The 24,158-nt window shown below is 39.4% G+C and overlaps 1 protein-coding gene across 1 annotated transcript; it reads right to left on the bottom strand.

Moving 5' to 3' along the window:
* Positions 1-1,613: 1,613 nt before the first annotated feature.
* Positions 1,614-14,791, bottom strand: LOC140348784 (excitatory amino acid transporter 2-like). The gene is made up of 11 exons (XM_072434877.1): positions 14,544-14,791; positions 12,014-12,153; positions 9,759-9,911; positions 9,192-9,442; positions 8,816-8,960; positions 8,538-8,664; positions 7,971-8,204; positions 7,696-7,890; positions 6,746-6,880; positions 6,345-6,612; positions 1,614-4,856 (listed from the first exon to the last, which is right to left on the bottom strand). Exons 1-11 carry the CDS (start codon positions 14,579-14,581, stop codon positions 4,785-4,787), a joined length of 1,758 nt encoding a protein of 585 aa, XP_072290978.1. The 5' UTR covers positions 14,582-14,791; the 3' UTR covers positions 1,614-4,784.
* Positions 14,792-24,158: the final 9,367 nt, after the last annotated feature.

Here is a 24,158-nt window from a genome sequence, read left to right as displayed (position 1 = left end):
GTCTCACCAAATTTCAGGTTAATAGGGCTGACGCCCTGGGAGGAGTTTGTGAAAGTCTAAAGTGTAAACATGTTCTGGCCCCATTGGAATAACATGGGAGGTTTCGGTCATCGTTACGGCAACGCCATAACAATTATGACATGGGTCTCATTGACTTTTTTGATGGGGATGCTAAAATTGAGTTGTGTGTCAAATTTCATATAATTTCGCAAAACTAAACATTTAACCTCCATATAAAATCTGTAGGGGGCGCTGTGGCGCCAAATGAATTTGTTTCACTTCAAGTAGGTTTAGGGCAAAGAGTTTAACAACTGATTCTAATTTGACGCAATTCGGACTTTATCTGCGCAAACGGCAGAAATTTTAAATATGGGAGATTTCTGAAATTTTAGTTACAGTTTGCGGCTTCGCCGCACAGAGACCGTGAGAGGTATCAATGTAATTTGGATAACTTTTGATGTCCCACTCCTCAGTAGCATTTTCACCAAATTTCAGCTTTTTAGGGCCAACGCCCTGGGAGGAGTTCGTAAAAGTACGACGTTTGGAAAGACTCCGAAGTCATGTTTAGCCATTTTTGAAGCAATATGGCCGACATTTGGTTCGGGGGACGGCGTTGCCGTAATAATATTTTTTACTTCTCTTGTCACCATCTACCTCTGCGCCAAATTTCATGATTCTACGATCAGATTTTTTTTGGGTCATTTCCCATCTCTCAATGCATTTTTGGTACATTTGGTGGCGCTGACGCGCCAATTTTTTTTATTTTAGAAAAGGGAAATAGCCAGAATGTAGAGAGGCACGATTTTTAGAGGTGTGCAAATTTTTGTGACTTTTCGTCAATGTTCACTGGGTGAAAAATAGGGGGGTTGGTCCCGAGAAGAAGAAGAAAGAAAGAAAGAAAGAAAGAAAGAAAGAATAATATTCCGATGCGAAAACAATGTTTCCCATTTTTCAAATATCATAAACTATACATTTTCGGAAAACGCTCGCGCTTTCCTACCTCATGGTGTGGGTCCCTGGTCACTGACGGGTACTTTCGTTAATTTTGAGTGGGCTCCGCCCACTTTGTGTTTTTGGCCCTCTATACAGTAATAATGTTAAATTTTTGCATTACATGCTTATATGCACGGAACATGCAAGAGATGGGGAACGTATTCGTGAGGTACTTAGCGCAAATGAGTGCTTTATATGGGGATGACGACCGCGAAGCGGTCGTCATCCCAATGTAAGGTGCTCGTTTAGTGCGCACTTTTGCACGGGCTTCGCCCGTTTACAACGGTAATGTTCCATTTTCCTACTACTAATTAGTATGCACGGGGCGTGCATGAGTGAAGGAGTGCGTTAGTGAGTGTTTGGAAGTGGGCGAGCGCTTCGCGCTCGATTTCGTGCGCACTACGTGCGCACTTTCGCAGCCGTGCTTCGCACGGCCTTACGAGATTAATAGGCCTCTCGCCAGCTTGTGGCGCTCGGGCCTAATAATAGCAATAATAATCATCATAGTCTGTGATATATATATGGGAGTCAGTTACTGGGTATGTCCATAACTTTTGTATATATTTGTGTGTATTGTGATAGAAAAAATGAATCAAGACAATCGAGCAAAAAGCCAAGAGTTAGTTATGAATTGACATTTATTAGTTTTATTTGTATATATGTACACCAAAGGTACAACACATTTTGATATGTAGAAACAGATTCATGTATAACATAGACAGAGGAAAGGATTTGTCTTTTTTTGTTTTTTTTCACCCGAAAACATACGCTCCACTTCAACATCAAAATGACAACTCCAGCTTTACAAAGAGGCGTCGAAGAGCCACGGGGGGCTGCCTTCGCCTGGTCTGAGGAGAAACTACCTCCCTCTTCAACTTCATTGAAGCGTTAGCGTTTAGCTCCAGGCTGTGTACATATTTCTACTGTGTCAAAGGCAAGAGGAGGAAAGCAGTAGGATATTATGGAACACAGTGTCTGACAAAGCATCAATGGTGTGAATGCACAATGCTGACTGAGACTAAAGCCAGCGCTTGTTGGTGACGAGATGATCAGATGAATCACCTGAGGAAATCTAAATTGTGAATGAAATGGTTTCTTACTAAGCCAGGTTACCTCCTTAAACCTTGAACCTCCCTTTTTCTAAACCTCCCTCATTCTTCACATGTTCAGACAAAAGCATCATGCAAACATGGTTTGCTTCACTCCAGTATACTCTGCAACGCCACTGAACAGAACAATTATATATTTATGTATGTACAATGAAAATGAATGCACACTGATTATATCCTCATGGAACAAACATTCAAAACGCTTACATTAGATACAAAAAGTATATATTTATATATCGATGTGTGACAGGTAAGTAAAACGACTAGTTAACAGCTACCAAATAATAAAAAATAAGCATTGTATTACACACTTTCCTCTATACATTGCATCTAATCTAGCTTTACTCAGGACTTACTGGAGATGAATCTTCTCTAGAGGATTACATTTAAATGTCACAGCAGTGAAACTATACTTTACGCCATTTCACCAGCTCCCAAAAGAAACCAAAAAGCAAAAAAGAGAAAAAGGTACCTACAATATATACACAAAGTGCAGGGAGGCACTTCAAATATCATGCTTTTAAGATAATGGTGCAAAAAATAAATTGTATTCATGCTTCAAAGACCTTATTTGAACAAAATCCTGGTCTAACACACAAACCCCATTTGTGACACTGGGGCCAGCCTTCTTAGTGAGATGATTACATTTCTGTGCTCTGCAGCATACATCATACTGGTCATACTGGTCATCTGAGTGACATTTGAATGTGTGCTTTAGATGTAACAAAGCATCATTTAAAAAAGGCTACAGAATACTTTACTCACTGTATTTATGTAGGAAAGTCGCCTAGAGTTACTGGAATTACCAATCAATTCTAGGCAAGGTTGTCGTCGGCTAAAAGAAGAAAAAAATATATATAGACCAGAGAGAACACCATGCACTATCATTCACTCACACAGGTTTAAAAGCAATAACAGCAGTAGTCCAGTGTGTTTGCAGAGAGTGATGAGGAGCATTACCTGATAGACAGTCGGCAACATTCTGGCAAAGTCTGTGCCCGGATAGATTGTTAAAATGGGCACAAAACTGCAGCATATAGGGTTGGTCAAACAGTCTTAAGTTCTGGGCCTGCTCTACAAAGCTAAGGAGCTAGTGAGGTAACGTTAGGATTAACACTTGGCTTTCAGTATCTTGAAGCTGGTTCACTTTCTATAGAGGTAGATCTAATTCAAACTTGAGATGTTATGGATTCAATCAGTTTCAACACAAACAGAATTGTGAGATTGAATGGATCTTCATGATTATGGATGCAAATACAATACCTATTTTCTGTTCTCATCACTGGTCCTTTACTCTGCATTTCCGACAGCACACAAAGCTAACCAGCTTCAGATAACTTACGTTGCTAGCTTCATAGCATTGGGCCCTTGAGTCAATGTGCTGCTTGTGTTTTGGCTGAACACATTTGCAATTTGTTCTGTGCTGTTCGTTTGGGTGCTCTTCAGTCATTGTTCCTTGCATGCTTTTGATACAAAAGTTGGTCGATCAACCGTTGGAATGTGTGATAAGTTTTCGGCCAGTGATTTGGCACATGTCACATTTTCCCTGTAAACTGTTCTCATCATAGTCTCAATTACATGTGCTCTTATAGGCATTTTTGTTCAACTGAGCCAGTAAACACTAGAGGATTACACTGTTTTGGAGTAAACATATAGACGCTCGAGTCTCTCCTGCTGGGAATGTGAAGGCTTATCATGAGAAGCTTGTTGCGCGTTAGGGTGAATCTGTCAGTGAGCTAACATAAGCTCATGGATTTGTGCTCTGTGTTGTGCTAACAAGTGTAAAACAAGGACTTCCTTTTTAATTGGCTTTGATTTTTCATTTAGGAATTTAATGTGTGCTTTGCTTTTGGGAAGGTATTTTCCTTGATTTTTGAGGCATATTTTGATTCAGTCCAATGCTGGAATTCTAATGGACAGGACCGCCTTAATTTCTGTAATGCTCATGGATTTTCTTCCTGTGTTTGGTCCTTACAATCCAATTAGCCAAGCTCATGCCCTTGCTAATATTTTTAGCATACCACAAAATATATTGTTCCTTTTGGAAAAAATAAAACAAATCATTAAACATGAATGGGCTCCATGCCACAGTTTGTGCTGTACTTTTTAATGTACTTTTCTTTCTGTTGTGCTTCCTATTAATTATCAGTAGCAATCATTAGTGTAAACAACATTATTATGGCAGTTAATCATGCAGTAAGGTGTTAGAAGCTGGAAGCAGTGGCACATTTTGATGGACAATCTGTAACAACTTGCCATGATTAATCCTTTGCCTCCCACTTATCATCTGCCATGAAAAATGAATCATATCTTTATAGTGTGACATGCTCACAGCCCCTCTCCCTTCGTGCACATGCCAAAGTGGAATGTATTGCTGGGTGTAGCTTATCTTGTCCTTTCCCTCTAACCTGGAAGTCTGCTGTGCAAGTATTTGCTAAACATAACATATTTGTGCTCTAACAGGTAACCTCTTGTAGCAGTTAGTATCATCAGTCAGAAAGACAGTTACAAAAAATCCTTTAAAGGGACTAATACAAAATGAAGTAAACATTGCTACATACAAAAATAATAAAATAATTAGTAGTAGTTCTGTTCTCGTGACTTGTTTCATTCACTCATATTTTTTCACCAGTTATGAAAAGTCGTGGGGCCCAGCAGGAGCAGGGGTTTTCTGTGCTGCCATTATTCCTGTTTCCATGGTTCCTCCTCGACGATCGTACACTCCGCAGCAGAGCCGTTTGTGGCTGAGGTTACCTGCAAGAAGTTAGCATCCACAACTAAGCATTGCAACCAAGGCAAGAAAACACTACACGCTCCAACGTCAAGACAGTTAGTCAATCTTAGCACTGTCCCTGTTTTCTATGCTAAAGATTGCTTATTTATTTGATTTATTTATTTCAAACTGTTGAATATTTAAATCAAATATTGCATTTAGTAGTGGCCAAACTCTGAATTATCTCTTTTTAAGATGTAGAATTTAATCTGATATCTATATGTTGAAAAAGTGTTAACTAATAATAAAGCATAGAGGTTTCATTACATTCTTTTTTAGTTTGGCCACGCCAGCCTCTAAAATAAATCATCTTAGGTATATTCAATTTAGTCTACAGACACATTACAATTTAAATGGCTGCTTATGGACAGTGATTGAGATAAATGCACAAAATGCAGACGATACAAAAAGATGAATCCACAAAATACAAAAACACAATTTATAAAACATAGAACAATTTTGTGTTAACCATGGATTAATTTGAGTCTACTTTGCAAGCAGGGGTTAGAAATGTTCTATTTACAAGCAAAACAGAAAAGGTCATTAGTCATGCTGGGAATGGGAATAGCAAGCCTTTGTGTCGCATTTATATGGAAATACCATCCATTAATAAATCGTAGGAAGAAGGGAGGATATAACTTTTTTTCCTGTGTGTGGCTCACAAGGGTGACAGGTTGGCCGTCGTTGCTAGGAGACACCTTTCACCCTTTAATAAATGAAAAGGCTCATCATTAGACATTTCTACTGGGATGTGAGCGAGGGGCCCGTGTCTTTTAACCACTCAAGCCTGTATAGTCCAGAATACATTCTAAGAATTCAAAGAGCATTATGTCTTTATATTATGAGTTACTGTATTTCACAGCTTTCTATTTCACAAGTGAGTTCACACAATGTGCATATTTAGCTGGTGTGGAAACACCAAAGGACAGACAGAAAGCACAGTGTTTCCGTGCATGTATGAGCTGCCAATGAGCTTTTACACTATTTTCTTCATGCTTAATACACCATCTTAATCTTCAATAGTGATGACAATCACTAGTGTCTTTGTTTTCATTGTGGCATACTTGAGTTGAATAGAAACAGCGCTGCTAAATAATTCCTAACTGTCATGAAGGGGATTAACTCGCTTTGCCTTTTTACCACAAGCCAATTCCCAACGGGATACATTGATGAGATTGGCTTAGCATAAGCTTTTGAAGCTAAATTCTTCCTAATAGCTATCAATTTAGGTTCACGCTTTACCTTATTACCTTATTAACACTAATTCGACACAAAAGTTACAATTCCATCCAAATAAAGTACATACATGCATCAGTTGCTGTACTGTTTTTCATATCTCTGAAAGAAAGAAAGACGGACACAGCCAAATGTTTTCATGCAAAAACCATGAAGCAAAAGTGCACAGTGAGCATGCCTCAGAAAAATAGGTGTTACATTGAAGTCTCTATGCCTGAAAGAGTTAATTGTACCTTGCATTCATCTACTACGACAGAATTGTTAGCGGAAGAAGATTGTGCAGTTGTGCTAGTGGTAGCGGTTAAGACGCACTGGTTGGAATTGTTTTCATGATGGTTCTTCATATCATCGTAGTAGGACTGGGTTTTTGTCATCATCTCGATGTCATCCGATTTGGCCGCATGTGCATCCAGTTCGTCCAGCTCAGCCTTGGACAAGTGGTACACGATGCCTGCGCCGTAGGAATCCCCCACCACGTTCACAGAAGTCCTGAACCGATCCCTAGAAGTTTGGAAATTTACAATAGTAAGGAAGAGTGAATTTATCTTGTTGCCTTTAACATCCCTAGCTTGTTTGTTGCTCCTGATTGAAAATACCAGGGTTATGAAAGTGCGGGGTTAATGGTCGCACTTACAGCAGCCAGTCGACGGCCACGAGGAGACTGATGTCCTGAGTTGGCAGCCCCACAGCGGTTAGGATCAGCAGCATAGTCACCAGACCGGCACTGGGGATACTGGCCGCTCCCACACTGGCCAATGTAGCTGTCAGACTGAAGAGATACACAAGCACCTGGTCACATTTTGAATAGTCATTACACTTAATCACACCCCCATGCTTCAGCTGAAAGTGACCACTTGACCATTCAAACAGCTGTAGACCGCAGTCATAGACATTGATTTTGGATGGCTCTTAAGGCTCAAGAGCAGTGGAGGGAGCTCTTAAGGCCAATTCATACTTCATAACAAGTTTGTTCTTGCACCTAGAGCTGAAAGAACGCAATGTTGTTGCTATGGATATTACCAACAGAGTGGAAAGCTGAAACTTTGTCTGTCTTCTTTTTTCCCAATAGAGCTGTGTCGACACGCATCATCAAAATCTCATTTACCCTAAAGTTAAACAATAGAGATTTTAAGATGCTAAACAGCCTTCAAAATCTAGCTTGAATTCATAAACATTATAGACTGATGAATATGTTTATCAGTAGTGACCCGATCGTGCTGATCCGCCACACAGTGTTTACTTTTTCACTTTGTTTTGGTTAACGTAGGCAAAGGACATTTTTGCACCGCTTCTGAAAAATATGGCTGATTTGGTGAATAGTTGTTGCTTTTTGGCATTCAGTCCAGAGCTCTATAGACTCAGAAAGAAGTGCCATTATTCAATACCAAAGACATGATAGCTGTCAATTGAAAGGACATGAGCCATAAACCATGAGATAAATATGGCAAGTTTGTTGTCTGTTCTTGACAAATAAAGATAAGGTTCAAGTAGTTTGGACATTTCTTTCAATAATACTATATCCATGCCCTCATTATCAAGTATGTGAACACAACAACCTATTGAACAACCTGAGTTCAATTTTACCTGACAGTTATAATCTGACCAGGGTCCAGATGAATTCCATTCATCTGGGCAATGAAGATGGCCGCCACAGCTTCATAAAGAGCAGTGCCGTCCATGTTTATGGTAGCACCCACAGGCAGCACAAAACGGGTAACTCTCTTATCGATGCCCAGGTTCTCCTCCAGGCAGCGGAAGGTCACAGGTAGCGTACCAGCACTACAGTCAGAAACAGAAATGTAAGTCATAGCTTCTAAATATGCCCATAGCCATTAGATGGATATCATCCCAGTGCTGACCTGGAAGCTGTGCCCAGAGCGGTGATCCAGGCTTGGAAAATTCCCAGGAAAAAGGTGAAGGGGTTTTTCCTGACAATAGCGAAGTAGATGCTTGGCAGGAAGATGACTCCATGGATGATGAGCCCAATGATGACAGTGACCATATACATGCCAAGCTGTTTGGCCACCACCTCCAGGTCTTTAATGGAGATGATCTTACCACAGATCAGGCAGGCAATACCGAAGGGAGAGTACCTGGCATAAGAAGTAGTCAAATGAATGTTGCTACATCACATTACAGACAGTCTAGGATCAAAACGAGAAAGAATTCCCAGGTGATGTGTAAATTAAAGTTATGGTAAAACCAATATTCAAAATCAACTTGTCAAAACAAGTACGACATATTGTTATCATTCTGAAATTTGCTTGTTTCTTTCATATTTTATCACTGTATCCATTGTTTGCACATTTAATATTGCAACAATCACTATTTTACTCATGAGTTTAATATCGAAATAACCTACAGTTATTTCTTCTTGAATGAGTATTCGAAATGGCGTCAATGAGATTCAGCTTTGTGATACTAACCACATGATCATGATGACAATTTTCATCACAATCTCATTGAGGATGTTGAAGAACTCAAGCATGAGTCTGGCCCTCTCGCCCATCTTGCCCATGCAGATGCCAAATGCAATAAAGAAACCAATCAGCCCTGTGACATAAAATGAAATTAGTGACATTTGTGTGGAATGAGCAAAGCCAAGCCAAGCATGATCGGTTTTACTATTGAGAAAATTGGCAAGCTCACATCTGGAACAGTTGTGTTTGCCAAAAAATGCTATCTGAGAATGAGTAGTAGGTACCTAGGACGTTCATTCCGCTCTTGAACTGCAGAGACTTTTTGATTAAGAACTGGGGTTCTTTGGTGACATTTGCCACCAGTCCGTCCACTGAGGTGACATTGAGTATCTCTGGCTCAATTTTTATCTTCGTGGTGACTGTTTGGATCTGTGAGAAATTAAGTCAAAGATATGAATGAAACATTTTAACTTGTTAGCTTGCTGTGAGTAGTTCCTGCAGGTCTGAGCAATTCTGTATTGTTTTAGTAAAGTAACGCTCTAGGTCAGTACTACATAATCACTTACTACCAGAACAAAGCCAAAATAACATGTCTTCTTCAACATGTGCATGGGAAATGTTCTTGCCAAAAGTTTCGCATCAATCACTCTTTGCACATACCTGTTGGAAACAAGCTTGAACAAGATTCTCTGGGAACAGGTTTCTGATGAGATCGAAGCCAGCGTCCAAGCTTGACACGTCATCGTTTATTGTGCCCTCCCCCAGGTTCTCCTTGAGTTTGGGGTCACCAGGGTGGATCACTAGCACCAGGATGACACCCAGGACCGCAGCAATGATAGTAGTGGACATGTAGTAGACCATAGCTCTTGTGCCAAGGCGACCACTAGATTTGGCATCCAGACCAGCCAGACCTGCAATTACACAGTGATGTTTCTGTTATTGAAGAAATCGAAGCGCATTGACTTTTGGGATTGGTTTAGATAGTGAAATTACAGATAAGTTTAGTTAATTAAGATTAGCTTTGTCAAAATATGAGTTGCCATCCAATTCATCATCACCTCATATTTTTTCAAACTACACCTTTCTTAAAATGAAAAATAAAATAATAATAATTTGTATAATTGGTTGTATATTCCATAAATTCTAATGGCATTAGGAATTGCACTGGAAATTTGAACATGCACGTTTTTGTCCTGAAAAAGTTGAGGTGTAATTAAAAAAGAATACCTGTGATTAAACTAGAAATGATAAGGGGCAGGATCAACATCTTCAGCATCCTCATGAGAATGTCACCGGGAAACGCAATCACCATGACGATGTCCGGGTGGATAGGGGAAGCGACTCGAAGCAACATCCCTGATACAGCTCCCATAATCACACCTATGATATGGAAGAGAGATGGTGTACAATTAGCACATTTTTTAACACATATATAGATATAAATATATAACCTTCCACCCCACTAATAAGGCAGACTGTTCACTGTATTGTACTGTTCACTATATCTTATTGCTGTCATTTTGAGTACTTTTAATCGTTTGACAGACATTATGACAGACATTATTTTGTTGAATTGTTATTGGCTATTTTTCCATCACTCTGAATTCTATGGATAGCTTCCCCCCCCCCTCACAATTATACCGGGGTTGTGAAAAATGATTTCTCTGAATCTCAACCCTTAGAGTTATTGAGAAACTGTCTGTTGCACTATGTAGGAGTGTTGGGAAGATGAAAGGATAAAAGGATTAAGATCTGATCTTTTGAAGCAACAAGGAGGAGGCGGCTTGTGTATCTTTGGGAACAGCTTGTAATTTCAGATGTGATCAAGGGCACACTTTGTACCTTTCTGAAGCCCTTTTTGTCCCATTTCTTCTATGTCTGAAATGTATGACATTACATAGATCCCTCCTTCAGAATCTCCAAAGGAAGTATTGACTTCCCTCTGTGTGATTCAACCCTTTTTACTAACTCCCAATGGTCAGTCTCTATAACGTTGCCAAAAAAATGCCAGATCAAACTCAATTCTGTCCCCCCTGATGGTTGAACTTCCTTTGCTTCCACTAGTTATGGCCAAATACCACGGCCTGCTAAATATGGTTTACAACCAACAGTCAGCCCAACATCTAAATTGTCCTCCGGGGCTTGAACTCTTCACAAGTCTCCAAGCAATATCCCAGGATGCAATTTAGACTTTCCCAAGCCTCTTTTTAGTTCATTTGCAATTCAAGCCCCGATTTTCCGAGTGACAGAAGATCATTGATTGCAGTGGTTCAAACTGCCAATTGGAGAGAGCTATATTCACAATTATAGATGCAAGCAAGCAGTTAGACGGACTGGATTTGACAGTATATTTGCAGATAAGATGTTGTAGAGTAGACCGTAGGTTAAATCTGCCTGAATGCACTGTCCATTTATAGACAATGCTGTCAGATGTAAAATTCAATGTCCAGCCTTTTCTTCTGGTCATTGAAGAAGCATAGCCCTCATAGAACCATGGGCATAAACTTTACCAGGTTATTTGAGCTAATTTTCTTTTACAGGGACTCAGAGAACATACTACTGTAAACGCTGTATCACCTACACTGTATGTCCAAATGTTGTCTCTAGGTCAAAGCCAGTCATTAACAAAAAACATAATCCGTCCAAATGTGTAAATTGAAAAGGATATTTTTTTTGTTACTTTCAGTTGGAGATAGTTTCCCATGAATCAGAGAGATTATGGTTCCAATTCCCAACACTGTTTAGTAACTTCTGTGTTCTTGAGAGAAACGCTTCGAACTCCTTCTGGTTGTGAATTCTATCATGTATTATTGGTGGTGGTCAGAGGAGCCAATTTTTCTATCAAATGTCCCAGGGCAACTTTGGCTACATAGGATTGAATGAATAATGCATCATACTGTAAAAGCCATCATCCATTGAGGAGCAAGCATTCATTTAAATGGGGGGCGCATGGAAACAAGAGCCTCTGGTCATGGGGGGTTGACAGGGGTGTGTTTTCATGTGGAGGTTTATAACAGTGGCCCATACATTGGCACTGCGGCTGGGATAGACAGGCTGGGACGGCTGAGAAGTCTATTATTTACTTATGCTCTATATCATGCCTGATCACAACTTTTATTTATTTATTAACCTTTGTTTCACCAGGTAAGAAACCCACTGAGATTGAAACCTCTTTTACAAGGGAGACATTTGCATTCTATATAATTTTAATATAAACTAATTTGTATATATATATATTACCAACAATCATGTAGGAACTGGAACAGCAGACTTTGTGTGTAAGAGCTCTTGACTATATGTATGATTTGTTCTTCCAGAAGAACATGTTTAGTTAAGAACAAATGTCAATAACAAAGTACAAATTTGTGCATAAGAATGCTTCATGAATGAGGCCCAATGCTTTTTGGACAACTGGATAATTCAGCCACAAAGCAACAAGCTAACAATACGTTTATCTTGGTTGATGTAGTGAGGGTACTTACCGAGCACTGTGAGTGTGAGCAAAAGGTTCTTGGTCAACTTGGAACATACTTCAGCACATTTAGACCGGGGCCTGGCCTCGATGGGCTCCAGGTGGCTCTCGTGCATCCTCACCTCTACTTGTTTAGGCATACTGTTGGCACTGGAAAAGAGAAAGGACAAGAGTCATTCCACCTCATTTTGAGGGTTCAAAAGCTTTTTCAGGTGAAACATTTTCTTTGTGTTTGATAAATTATTTTTTTAAAAATCCAATATTAGTGTTTTGAGTAGTTTTGAGTTTTCATGTTTTTTTTTGTATGATAATAATAATATACTGTAATATTTTTGCGTTGCAAGAATGCAAATAGATTGAGATGAAAGACGATCGTAAAAAGAAAAGATGAGTTTAAAATCTGTCAAGTATTTGTGTGGGCTGTCAGACAGCCTCTCACTGTCTGTGCTAACTCTGGCCGCCAACAGATGGAGGCTGACAACAAGATGGTGAATGGAAAAATGAACACAGTCCTCTGAGAGAACAGCATCTTTCCCAAGTCAGTTTACAGACAATACATGCGCCTTCAGGAAGACACCTTACGTACAAGTACTTCAGGAATCACATGCATAAAGAGTCCTTTGTAATTTAAGCGAATGAGAATGAATGAGAATGAATTGCCATTTTACTTCATGTCTTCAAATATTTGTGAATTGAAGTTGGAGTTCAAGACAACAACATTCTACTGTAATTGCATCAACTTTAATAAAAAAACAAAAACATTCTTATATGAGAAAGAGACAAGTGATCAAAAAAATTGACATCCACCAAAAAGAAAACCTCAAAGCCAACAAAATAAATTGTAATGTAAAATAGTAGCAGTTTAATACTGACATAGATTTTGATATTTTTCTTATCAACATCATGCGACTAATAATACATACTGTATACCACAGAAAATCACACACTTGTAGCAAAAAGAAAAATGTTCTTTGCCTAAAGAAATGAAATGATTGGCCATTGTTCCTGCTTATAATTCTTGCATTGTGTTGTATTTATACGCCTGACACACAAGTGAATTGAAATGCACTTAAAGGGAAGCTCAGTCAAGCTGCCTAATTAATTAAACGTGATCGCACTTCCTCTTGAGAAGAACGCAGAATGTCATTTGGAGGTGTAAATTAGATTGTTATCGGGCAGGGGGGGGGCAGAGGGAACCAGCTGGGCCATGCAACGTATTGACAACGCAACCATGCAGGTGTTCTATAGACAATTTATGAAACAACTCATCAACAAGTTACTACAATATATCAAATTATCTAACAGAATTTGACAACTTTCTATTGCCAATTGAGTCAAATTTATGTACTGCTAAGCTATTCATTTGCCAGAAAAGAACAGTGGGGTGCAAATGGAGAATAAAAGGCACTCAAGATAATGCCAGAGTGAACTTTGACCTCACCCCTCAAGTTCACCTCCTGGAGGCTTTTGAAGTTTGAGGCTTTTTTGTCCCTCGACACTCCCCCTAGAGTCCATGATGATGTCAAGCCACTACAGTTATTAATCACAGTTCTGTCACAAGCAGTAACAATCAAAAGACTGGGGTGACAGAGCCTCCTCAGCAATACAGGGTGTTTTATGTTGTTTTATGTTCTTTTGAATAGACACTAATAATTCCACATGAGCGAACTCAAACACACGCACCCCCATTTGGCGTGGCTGTAGGAGGAAGACCACCTGGTCAGCTTCCAGGCAAACAGCCAAGCGTTCCCTTATTAATTTCAACGTGAAGTGTGAAAAACAGACCATTCCATTGCATTGGGATCATGTGCTAAATATGAGCTATAGACATTGTTTTTCACTTTACAATGTAGTCCCATGTCCTTTAAGAGTGATGGTGGTGTTAATTAATTTTAAGCTATGTCTCATTATTTTTAGCGCAGGAGGAAGATGGAGCAGACAGTGGACGTGACGCAGGTTGGATATTATCCTGTCATGATCTTCTCATTAGAAAGTGTCTCTCCCAGGCAGAGATAAATGGAGAGGTGGAGGGGTGGAAAAATAATCGGGTTTAAACATCTTCTAAAGATGGAGAGGGGAAAATATATATATATATATATATATATATATATAGATAGATATTGATATAGATATAGATATAGATATACATACATACATATATAAAGATAAATGAATAAATACAAAACTTGGAATAAAAACAAAAAATAATTAAAGTTAAACTAAAGTGAAAGTAAAATAAATAATTTGAAATTCTGAACAGAGAGACTTACATTATTCAAATGTAATAATCCTATTGTATGTATTGTACATTGCACCCATGGGAAACAAACTAAAATTCACTAATGCATGCAGAATTAACAAACCTGCTACTGCAATGATTTCATTTTGAAAACTGAAAGTGATTTTTACTTTCAGTGAAAAACAAACATTTCTGCTGCCTTTGTGGTTGAAATATCTGTATTGTGATAAACAAATTCAAACTAAACTGTAATTTCACATTGCACCGTGCTACACATTATGCACATCTACATTGTACTTACTTCATTTCTGGTGGAGAAGAGGTAAGTGCAATATACATGAACCACTCTCAGCACCAGCCTTTGGTATTATAGGAATGAATCGCAGAAACACAATTACTCCATTCAAAATATTGGTGAAGAAATGGCAGATGTCAGCAGATACGGTCCCAATCCCATAAATCCTGAATCCAAAGAATGCCAACAATCCAATACTTTCCAAGTATCCGCAGCAGTGCAAGCCACGCCAGTCCAGCAAGTCACAACCGCAACAAACTGAATTGCCTTGGCCTTGGATCCACCCCCCCACCCCCCCCTCCCCTGCTTCCTCTGCCCCCACCCCTTGACCATCAGACGTCCAGCAATCCTTCAAATAAAGAAATACATTCAGAGGTGGGAGGGGGAGTGCATTGTACAGCCATATTGTCAATCCCCTCAACAGTGGTGTGTAATCCTATTGGAGAAGGTCGGGTTCGTCCAGGGATGAGAATGATGCTGTTAATGGTTCTACAGTGGAGCTTTATGGGACAGGTTTGCATAGAATAGAGGGCTGAGAGCAGATCTATTGCGAACTGGAGCCTTGGTGCGGTTCATAATATGTCACTGATGAGGCAAAATAAGTCACTGGAATTGAGCTGGGAATTTAATGTTCAAAAATATGACAACATAAGCAAAAAAAGATGATAGAAGATATGGTATAGACTTGATTAACACAGAAACTATGAACTCAAGCACTCCAAATAATCAAGCATTTGTTCTATTGGTCAACGCCATACAAATTTGGTGGCGAGATCTGAAGTGAAAGCAGGTGGTAAATTTTATGAACACATTGCATGCTTGGCATCATTTTACAGTGGTAGAAACTTTTCTGGGTCGGATACAGGAAACATAATCCCTTGGCAGAAATAAATTCGAACTAGTTCCTCCTGCCTTTGTAGTAAGCTAATACGATCCGAAATGACACGTGTAATATGAGGACAGAGGTTACGTAACTCTAAATCCTGAATAATACTATAGGTAGAGACTGCATCAAACCCAAATGGCCTGTGATTCATGTCATGATGATATCACGTCAATTTCGCCCCAAGTCTCCCAGCAGCATGGGACTCCACATCTCATTCCGCTACATCACATTATTCCAATTAGGCAAATGTGTTGGAAAGCTATTTCCTCCCGCACACAAATGACCAACGACAACAAAAGCCAGAGGAATGCCACATTGGCCCGCAGAGGTGGTGTCATGAGAAATCACTCACGCTAAATCTCTGTCACATCACTCAAAAGGGTCTTTTTAAGAGAAAAGTTTGATTTGGTCAAGAAGGGGTTACAGCAGGGGGATGAGAGGAGAAGGGGTACTGGGGTCAGAGTGGTCCCCCAGAGCCAAAAGAGGACCCTCAGAGGGAAGGCACTAAGGCTGCTGTCCCTCCTCTTGGCTGGCTCCATGTGAAGTTCTCTGCTTCCTATCGCTTCTTCAGAGCTGCTTTGTTCCACACGTAAACAGTGGCAGTGGCCCCTGTTCAGCCGGCCAAGCGCCACATCCAAACTGGCATGGTTAAAAGGCCCAGGGGAGGGGTGAACGGGGTCCTGGCTGTGGGTATGGGATGGCTATAGTGAGCAGGGATGGGGGAGAGAGAGAGACAGTGTCCAGAATGCCAGTCCTTTCAGGCCACTGATGTCATGCCTGTGCCCACCGTGGGAGAGCAGAGGGCCCCCAAAAGACCCCTCCCGCCTCCACCAGCGAACCCTTTTTCCAGGATGAATGAATCTTTCACAAGCGGCAGCCCTTTGTGCCCCATAATCGACAGCGATTATCCCAATTTTATGCCGCTTTCCCAGTGCGAGGAGGTTCCCGGAGCGGTGGTATTGAGGGCGGCCGCAATGCAGCACAGAGCTCTACAGGTTGTCGTAGCAACAGTTAGCCTCTTAGAGAAGAAGAAGAAGAAGGGGATGAAGAGGAAGCTCAGCGCCACACTAAACCTTCTTTAAAGATGTTCAAGTAGTAAATGGACGGACACCATTATATGCTTTTACCTTCATTTACACTATGAAACTTGTAGATCAACTGAACAAGGCAAAGAAATTTAGAAACAAAACAAATCAATTACAAAAATAAGTATCTGAAGGCAATAAAATCCCCATTCGGCCATATATCATAACTTCTCAAGAGTTCAAACAGGTGGTGTATTTTGTAAAAGGATCTATAAATACCTGATCAAATACTGATAGCAAGCTAAGCACTGAATAATAAAGACTGATGTGAAAAAAATGATAGTTGAGACATTTTTCACAAAAAGCATGAATTAGCCAATGATCATTTTAGCGCATGAGGAGAGCAGCTTGATGCTAGGTTCACCACAGCCTTGAGCAAGATGTAAATGAGCAAACCAGTTTCCCACTGCTCTGCTGTGGGGCCCACTGCCCGTTCTCATGACTGGAGCATCACAATATGCTCCGCGGTAAAGACAAACTGGATCCAGGCCAGGCTCCGGATATATCTGAGCCTCCGAGGGCCTCAGCACTCACTTGCCATGCACTGGGAAGAATCGCACTCACACATCCCTGCTGCCTAGGAACAGTGGAAAAGGGCCCACCCCCAAATGAAACACTCTGCAAACACTTCAGGTTGTGCCGTGCATAGGAAGCAAGAGATAAATTCCACCAACGGAACAAAGACAAGCTTTGTCACCGGACGCCTCTTCTTTCTCTATCCCAGGAAAGTTTGTGTGGATAAATGGTGACAGATAGTGATACAGAGACTATCATGCAAATCTGCTGGATTCCAACTCTAGTGTAACCCACAGTTCAACTACGGGACAACAAAAGATAGAAGATCCAGTAAGACTATGAAAAAGGTCCAATGTCGTTTTCCCAGCTGATGCTTTTACAACAGAACTCCATTTATCAACTGAAGTATTTGACCAAATGTATTATATACAAATCTCTGACATAGCAACAAGGTGAAGGAGTCCAATTTCCATATGTTACAACATGGTTTGTAACATATAGTCCAATCTACAGTGACATAATTTACTGCCCCAGGATTGAGTTCAAATCTGCATGTAGGTACTTGTAAATCTGATCTGTGTTTGCGTTTGAAATCCCGGATAGCAATAGGGAGTTATATTGTAAGTAAGCTTGCTGTATTGCTTTAAATACGTTTCAGGACCACGGCCAGAGACATAGCCACTGGCCGTCCGCCTGAGGCACTGTTTCCACCCTTGTGCCAGCTATACTGTAAATCTGATCTCAAAGAGGCCCACTCACCACCTATGTAATGTGATTGTGTCTGAATAAGCATTAGCATTGTCTGTCTGTGTTTGACCGCCATGTTTTTTTTCTAGCTGTTCTTTCTAGATCCCTAATGCTTGACTACAGTGTTAGCAAACAACATTAAAACTCCTACAGGTCATGCTATCATCATGGTAAACACACTTAACTGATACTGATAGGTAGTAAATAATTACCATATAGACTTGATAGATTAAGAATAGTCATCACATCTTTTTAGCAAACAAACAAACAAACAAACAAACAAACAAACAACATAACTAAATACTTATTGTCCGGCAGAGGGGAAATTTGTCTTTGAAACTACATCAAATAGACTTATTTTGTGCATTCCTACTACAACTCAAATGATTGGCAAATGTCTGTGCAATAACACAAATACATTTGCATGGATAAGTTGTGTGTTCATGCTCCAGAGCACCAGACTATATGCTAGTAGTAATCAAACCATCGGAGGGAAAATAGTCCACAGGAGCAATAGATCCACCCATTTAAAAGTTGAACATCTTTGAGAAAGTGCAATGTATTTGTTGATCGCTGATGGCTGACTGCTATATATTGCAAAAATACACAATCTCCGCAAAAAAACTGACACATGATCTTTTAAAACATTTAAAAGACATTGCCTGACACATGTTTGTGTGTGAACTTGAGGCTCTTTCTTTTGTCCCTATAATGTACTTTCAATGTTTTCCTCAACCATGACAGTAGAAGATTCCAATCTCTGTATTCTCCGATGTATCCTATTGTTCGGCAAATGTCTGCATGCTATAATGAGGTAGTCATTAGGAGAAGAATACCAGTGCTAGTGCTGTAGTCTGCATTGGTCTCTCAGATGTGACCAATTCCACTGTAATTATGCGCTAACAGTCTATTATGCTAGGGAGCTGTTGACATAGTGCTGAACTTTACTGCCCCCTGTTATTTTGGTGAATATCACCAGAGACTTGTCTGAGTGTATCTGTACCAGAACAACCTGTACCACTGGTGAGCAGTAAATAATTACGGTACTCAGACTGACTAAACTCAAATGTATCACTTGCAATTTATGTCCAGAACTTGTATTTCATTGTATCTGTTATTATGCTAAATGGGTTTTGTAAATGGGTTTATACTATAGAAACTATTTTACTTAATTTTGTATAAAAAAATGTATTTCCATTTATCCGTAATAAAATGTGTGATGATCAAAATCATTATGTCTCTTGACAGATTGTCCCAGCAGCCCTGAAGGATGGGTCAAATGTAGAGGGCAAATTTCCCTTTCTGGTCAACCAAGTGTACCTTATAATTCACAGATTATTGTACACCTACAATGACGAAAGTATCTCTTACCACATCTGCTTAACAACAGAGCTGCCGATCCAGCAACATGTATCTTTTGATGACTTCTGTCCAATCCCCACCGGAGCTCATTAAATCAGGCGGTAAGGCAGGACCACCCCCACCCCCTACTACAATCCCTGCATCGAACCAACCACCATTATGCTGCAGAGGACCGTATAGTTTGCCGATTTGGTGGTTGGGAGGGGTTTGGCACCGCACCATATAAAGATAGATGCGTGACAATGGCTTAGGGGGGAAGGGTGCCAAACCATAAAAAGGTAAGGTGTGGCTAATAACCACAAAATGAAGATAAAAGGCACGTGACTGGTTGTGTAGATGTTGATAACAGCGGAACGCATAGAACAAGGTCAGATAAAAGCAATCAAATAAAGTGGATACTGTATATGAAAGGCTAAACTACTAGGTATTGAGTACATTAAAAATGGACATCTGTGCCTGTGCAGCTGATGGAAATGGGATTACTGAGCAAATCACATCTCATACATGGCTGGACTCACCTGCCACAATCACCAACGCAAATATAGGTCTGTCTTGCGTTCTCTTACAATGCCCCAAATAAGCTAATACCACAATACAACATTGGATATTTCTGTATTTCGCCATCATCGATTGGAAGCAAGGGGAATGAAGAGGAAGGGTTATTGTTTTGCTAAGGGTTGTCTAATAAGAAGGCTGAGTTTGGAGAAGCCTGGATGTTCCCTCACTAATTAAAGATAGAATCTATGGGGAAAAGGCCCAGTCGGCAGCTGTAACCGTGGCCTAGTCTCCTCACACCGCCCCACAGTGAAGACAGAACCATCACATGCAGCTTGCTATTAGGAGGACATAGACACAATTAAGCTGAAAAGACAATATGTGTTTTACAGTAGAAGCTTGTGGGTAGAGATGTTAAATGGTGACTAGATGTATTTGATTAGATTTAGTCAACAATGTGTCGACAAATTAGTAAGCATAGGTCAACAAGCACTGTTGTTAATTTGTCCCTTCTTTTAAACCTAATTTTAGATCTGCATTACACTTTCACTTTTAACCAGAATTTGAAAATGTACACATTTATACATATGCCAGACTATATCATATTTGCTTGTTTACAGTCCCATGCATGTCTCCATGGAGCTAAATAACAGGAACATTCCAGGGGGAAAAAACATCATCTCCATGGAGACAAGCTGGTGGAAGGGCCTCCATCATAAAAGTTTCATAGTGAATCTCTAAGGCAGGGACTTTCGATGAGTCAAATGTGTATGAAGGAGAACAATGAGTCTTTTTAAGATATTTTTTTTTGAATTTTTTGCTTGTAGGCTTTATTGGACTGGACAGATGATAGAGAAATGAGGATGAAAGAATGGAGGACATGCAGTAAATAGTTGAAGTCGGGATTCGAACTCACAACACTTGGATCTTTGCATGTGTGCTGCGCCTGCACTAAAATGATAAGTAATCTAAAATAAAAAAACAATAGTAATGCTACTTTAAATCATTGTCAGTCCAATCTCCCCCCATTTTATCCCACAATGCACCACTATTTCTTTCACTATTCCACAATATTGCTGTATTCATTTGGCTTTCTCTTTCAGTTTCTCCAAACATGTGAAGTGTGACGGTAGAACAATGCAAATGAGAATTTACTGACAGTCGCCATGTTTGTGTGGGTGAAAAGGCTGATATTTTAAGAAAGCGTCTTGTTTTCATCTTCTTCCTCCTCTGCTGCTCTTCTGTTACTTAACCAAATGTTAACTGACCCAGTCCATCATGGGTATTCAGAGTTTGACAGGGTGTTTACAGCTGAGCTGTGCATGAACCGTGTCTGGTTTTTACATGCACTACAATGAGATTCTTTTACTGCACAGATAAAAAAGGTGAATACATTTTAGGACTGGGATTAGAGACACAATCCCCACAAAACGAGACGAGACTTGTTCACTTATTCACAAGAATAAGACAAGACTTGATTTCCAATAAATAAATGTGCAATGTTCAGCTCAAAATTTAGAGCACACATTTTCAATCATTTGTATTCTATATTTTGACTGCTATTGTAGCACAATTTAACCTTTTCTGTGGTCAACGCCGAATGTAAATGCATCAAAAAAATGAAATTAACACAAAAAACCATCTCATTTCAAAGATCATTCTCCTCATGTGCACACAATCTTTATTTTTTTTGCAAGACCTTGTGGCAGGAGATCTTGTCCCGCCCCTGATACATGTTATTGTAATGTTGATATGGCAGTATAGATAATAAATAATAATAAATTAGTAACAACAACTATACAACATATATAGTATAGTAGCAGTTGTAATAACATTAGTAATACATATTCCTGAAGTCGCAATATAGGAGCAGCAGCAGAGAGAGGGAAGCATTATAAGCAACTAGTAATAGCTCTAGTGGTGGTAGTAGTAGTAGTAGTAGTAGTAGTAGTAGTAGTAGTAGTAATAAGTAACGATATATGTAGTAGTTACTATAAACACGCTATAATAACAACATTTATTCCTGCCTTAGTAAAGCATAAACAAGGTGAACAAATAGTTTATGAAGAATGATTCAGGCTTAGTCATTACTTTACTAATGCAGTAATTACTAGTAATTAGTATTATTAGTAATTACTGAATCTGAATTTTATATATATATATATATAATTTGTTCATTATGAATTAAGTCTTTGTTCACACTTTGTTAAGGCAGTGGCTATCATAAAGTGGCACCAGTGATAGTATCAGAAGGCTTTAACCAATCCAACTTTATTTGTATTGGACATTATACAAAACAATATATTTTCCAAAGTGCTGCACATTATGGCAATTTAAAACATTTAAGAAATTTTGCTCTCAAAGTCAGCAAAATATAATGAAAAAACATATAATTTCAAAACTGTAACTAGACCTGATCAAATCAGTTTTATTTATCGTTCGGGGGGGAACTAAAACAGAAAAAAACAATAAAATCAATCAATTAACTTAAATGCAAACTGTTCAACACATACCATGGATAAAAAACTATTTATATAACCAAAACCAATTTAATTGAAGAAAAAAAAATCCAACCACACAACTCACGTAGTGTTAAAAGCCAGATAATGAAAATGTAGTAGTTATAATTCAGTAAATATTAGACCTAGTAACAAATAGTGTTGCTAGTAATAACCATAACAATAGCAGTTGTGATGAGAGTGCTGGTAATATTTATACAGATTTACTTTAATCGTAAGTGGTAGTGAGGTAATAGTATTTTGTATATTAAAGGAGCATTTTTTTTACATCATATAATTGATAAACACTATTCCATGACATACAAAATTATTTCACTAGCATTCAGATAATGTGTCCCTTCATATGTCTCACTCTAACAACAAAGTAAGAACATTTCATGTCCTATTAATGTCTACAGCGTGTCATACACCGAAACATCACGAGGCGCGCCGCTGTTTTCCCCAATCTGTTATTCTTTTCATGTCATTACACATTAGATATTTTGTCAAACTATGTAAATATTTTTTTAGTCGCTGTCAGTGAGGGAATGCCATTGAGAGCTAATGTACCCGCCGAGCTTATTTTCCCCACTATTCATTTATGACAGCATGCCCGTAGTCACAGTCAATCGCAGTTAGCCTCACAACCTGTGGGCAAAAGTACTGTTCAGTGCGTAGTCGTGGACAAATCCTCAGGGTGTACTCACTGGCTTATGGAGAATGGGAAACCCTTACAGGCACGGCGCATGACGCATAGCGCACAAATTCCCTGAAATCCTGCTTTACTGTAATCCCGGTGCTAGCGAAGAAAAAGGATTCCCCCAGTGATGTCAAAATGGATTTGTAAGAGCACGTTTTTTTGCTTAAGTCTATTATTATTGTCCACGCAAGTATGTCAGACAAAAGCTCCAATTGATTTTTTGTATCTTCACGTTTAGAATTAGAGTAAGACGAGTTATTTTAAATGCACATGACAAATTAAGTGGGAGTGCTGCTCTGCTCTGATGATCCATACAAGCGTGTATTGGTAAATTTGTGCTAACAGTAGATGAAGAGTATATGAGGGGGAGAACATTGTGCATCTGTGAAGTCATTACAATATGAACATCCATCCACAAACAATCCAAGCAGCTACAACCAACACAAATGACTATAAAGAATTGTGTGGGTAAAAGGGCTTTTCCCTCAATCTCGTCAATCAAGTTACACAATGGAGTCAAAAAAGTAGTGATTATTATTGTCAATCAAAATCATCCCACAAACTTGCTCTAAATAAAGCGTGCAGTAGATGAATTAACCAGAACCATAAATCTCTTGATTTGCAGTCATTTGTAAATCTCATAAAACTAGAACTTGGCTCCAGAGACCTGAGAATGTTTTGTTCTAGCCTGAATGCATTAGTTTTATTGTTGTGACACTTCTACATAGTCTCCAAGGTACTGGAAATACAAACATGGCTCTTTAGAAAAGCACTGTGATGACAAATAGACATGCCAGCAGAAATGCATGTGTACAATGTTAATGGCGGATTGAAGTTATAGGAAAATTAACCGACAATTGGTGGAATAGGCTTATTATCTGTCACTAAGGCATCTACAGGTCTGTACACATAACATCTAGCAACCACAAAGAAACAGAGGAGGTGATGCTTTCTTACAATGCCAATGAAAACCCATTACTATTATTACTAACCCATTGAACCGACAATTACTAAAATATTGGTGCTGAAACTGCTTTGCTAAATAGCCCGAGGAAAAAAGTGTCAGAAGGTATAGCAATGGAAGTTGTTTTTGTCATGGTAAGACATTGCAATACATTATCATACATATATGTCTGGATATAGATGGATGGAGAGATAGATAGATATGTTGATATATAGATCCTAATTAACCAGTGCATGATGCAGTGAGCCAAAACTCACTAACAAACCCCGCTCTGTGTTCACGGCCCATTGAGGCGAGCTGCTCTTGGAACACGCCACCCTGACAAGAATAATGGTCCACTTTACAGGCCTCCAAGTGAGTTCACAGCA

This window comes from Eucyclogobius newberryi, unplaced genomic scaffold, assembly GCF_026437365.1.
Source record: "Eucyclogobius newberryi isolate DKJ021-1_F unplaced genomic scaffold, fEucNew1.0.hap1 SCAF_7, whole genome shotgun sequence".
NCBI classification, from domain to species: Eukaryota; Metazoa; Chordata; class Actinopteri; order Gobiiformes; family Gobiidae; genus Eucyclogobius; species Eucyclogobius newberryi.
This window is presented reverse-complemented; position numbering and strand designations above follow the sequence as displayed.

What these genes read in the sequence shown, in the direction of transcription:
- LOC140348784 (XM_072434877.1), bottom strand. Translation starts at nt 14,581, where the DNA reads ATGTATATTGCACTTACCTCTTCTCCACCAGAAATGAA. An exon ending in TTCAAGCTTGTTTCCAACAG is followed by an intron (nt 8,961 to 9,191) that starts GTATGTGCAAAG and finishes AATTTCTCACAG; the next exon opens with ATCCAAACAGTCACCACGAA. An exon ending in GGTCAGATTATAACTGTCAG is followed by an intron (nt 6,881 to 7,695) that starts GTAAAATTGAAC and finishes GTATCTCTTCAG; the next exon opens with TCTGACAGCTACATTGGCCA.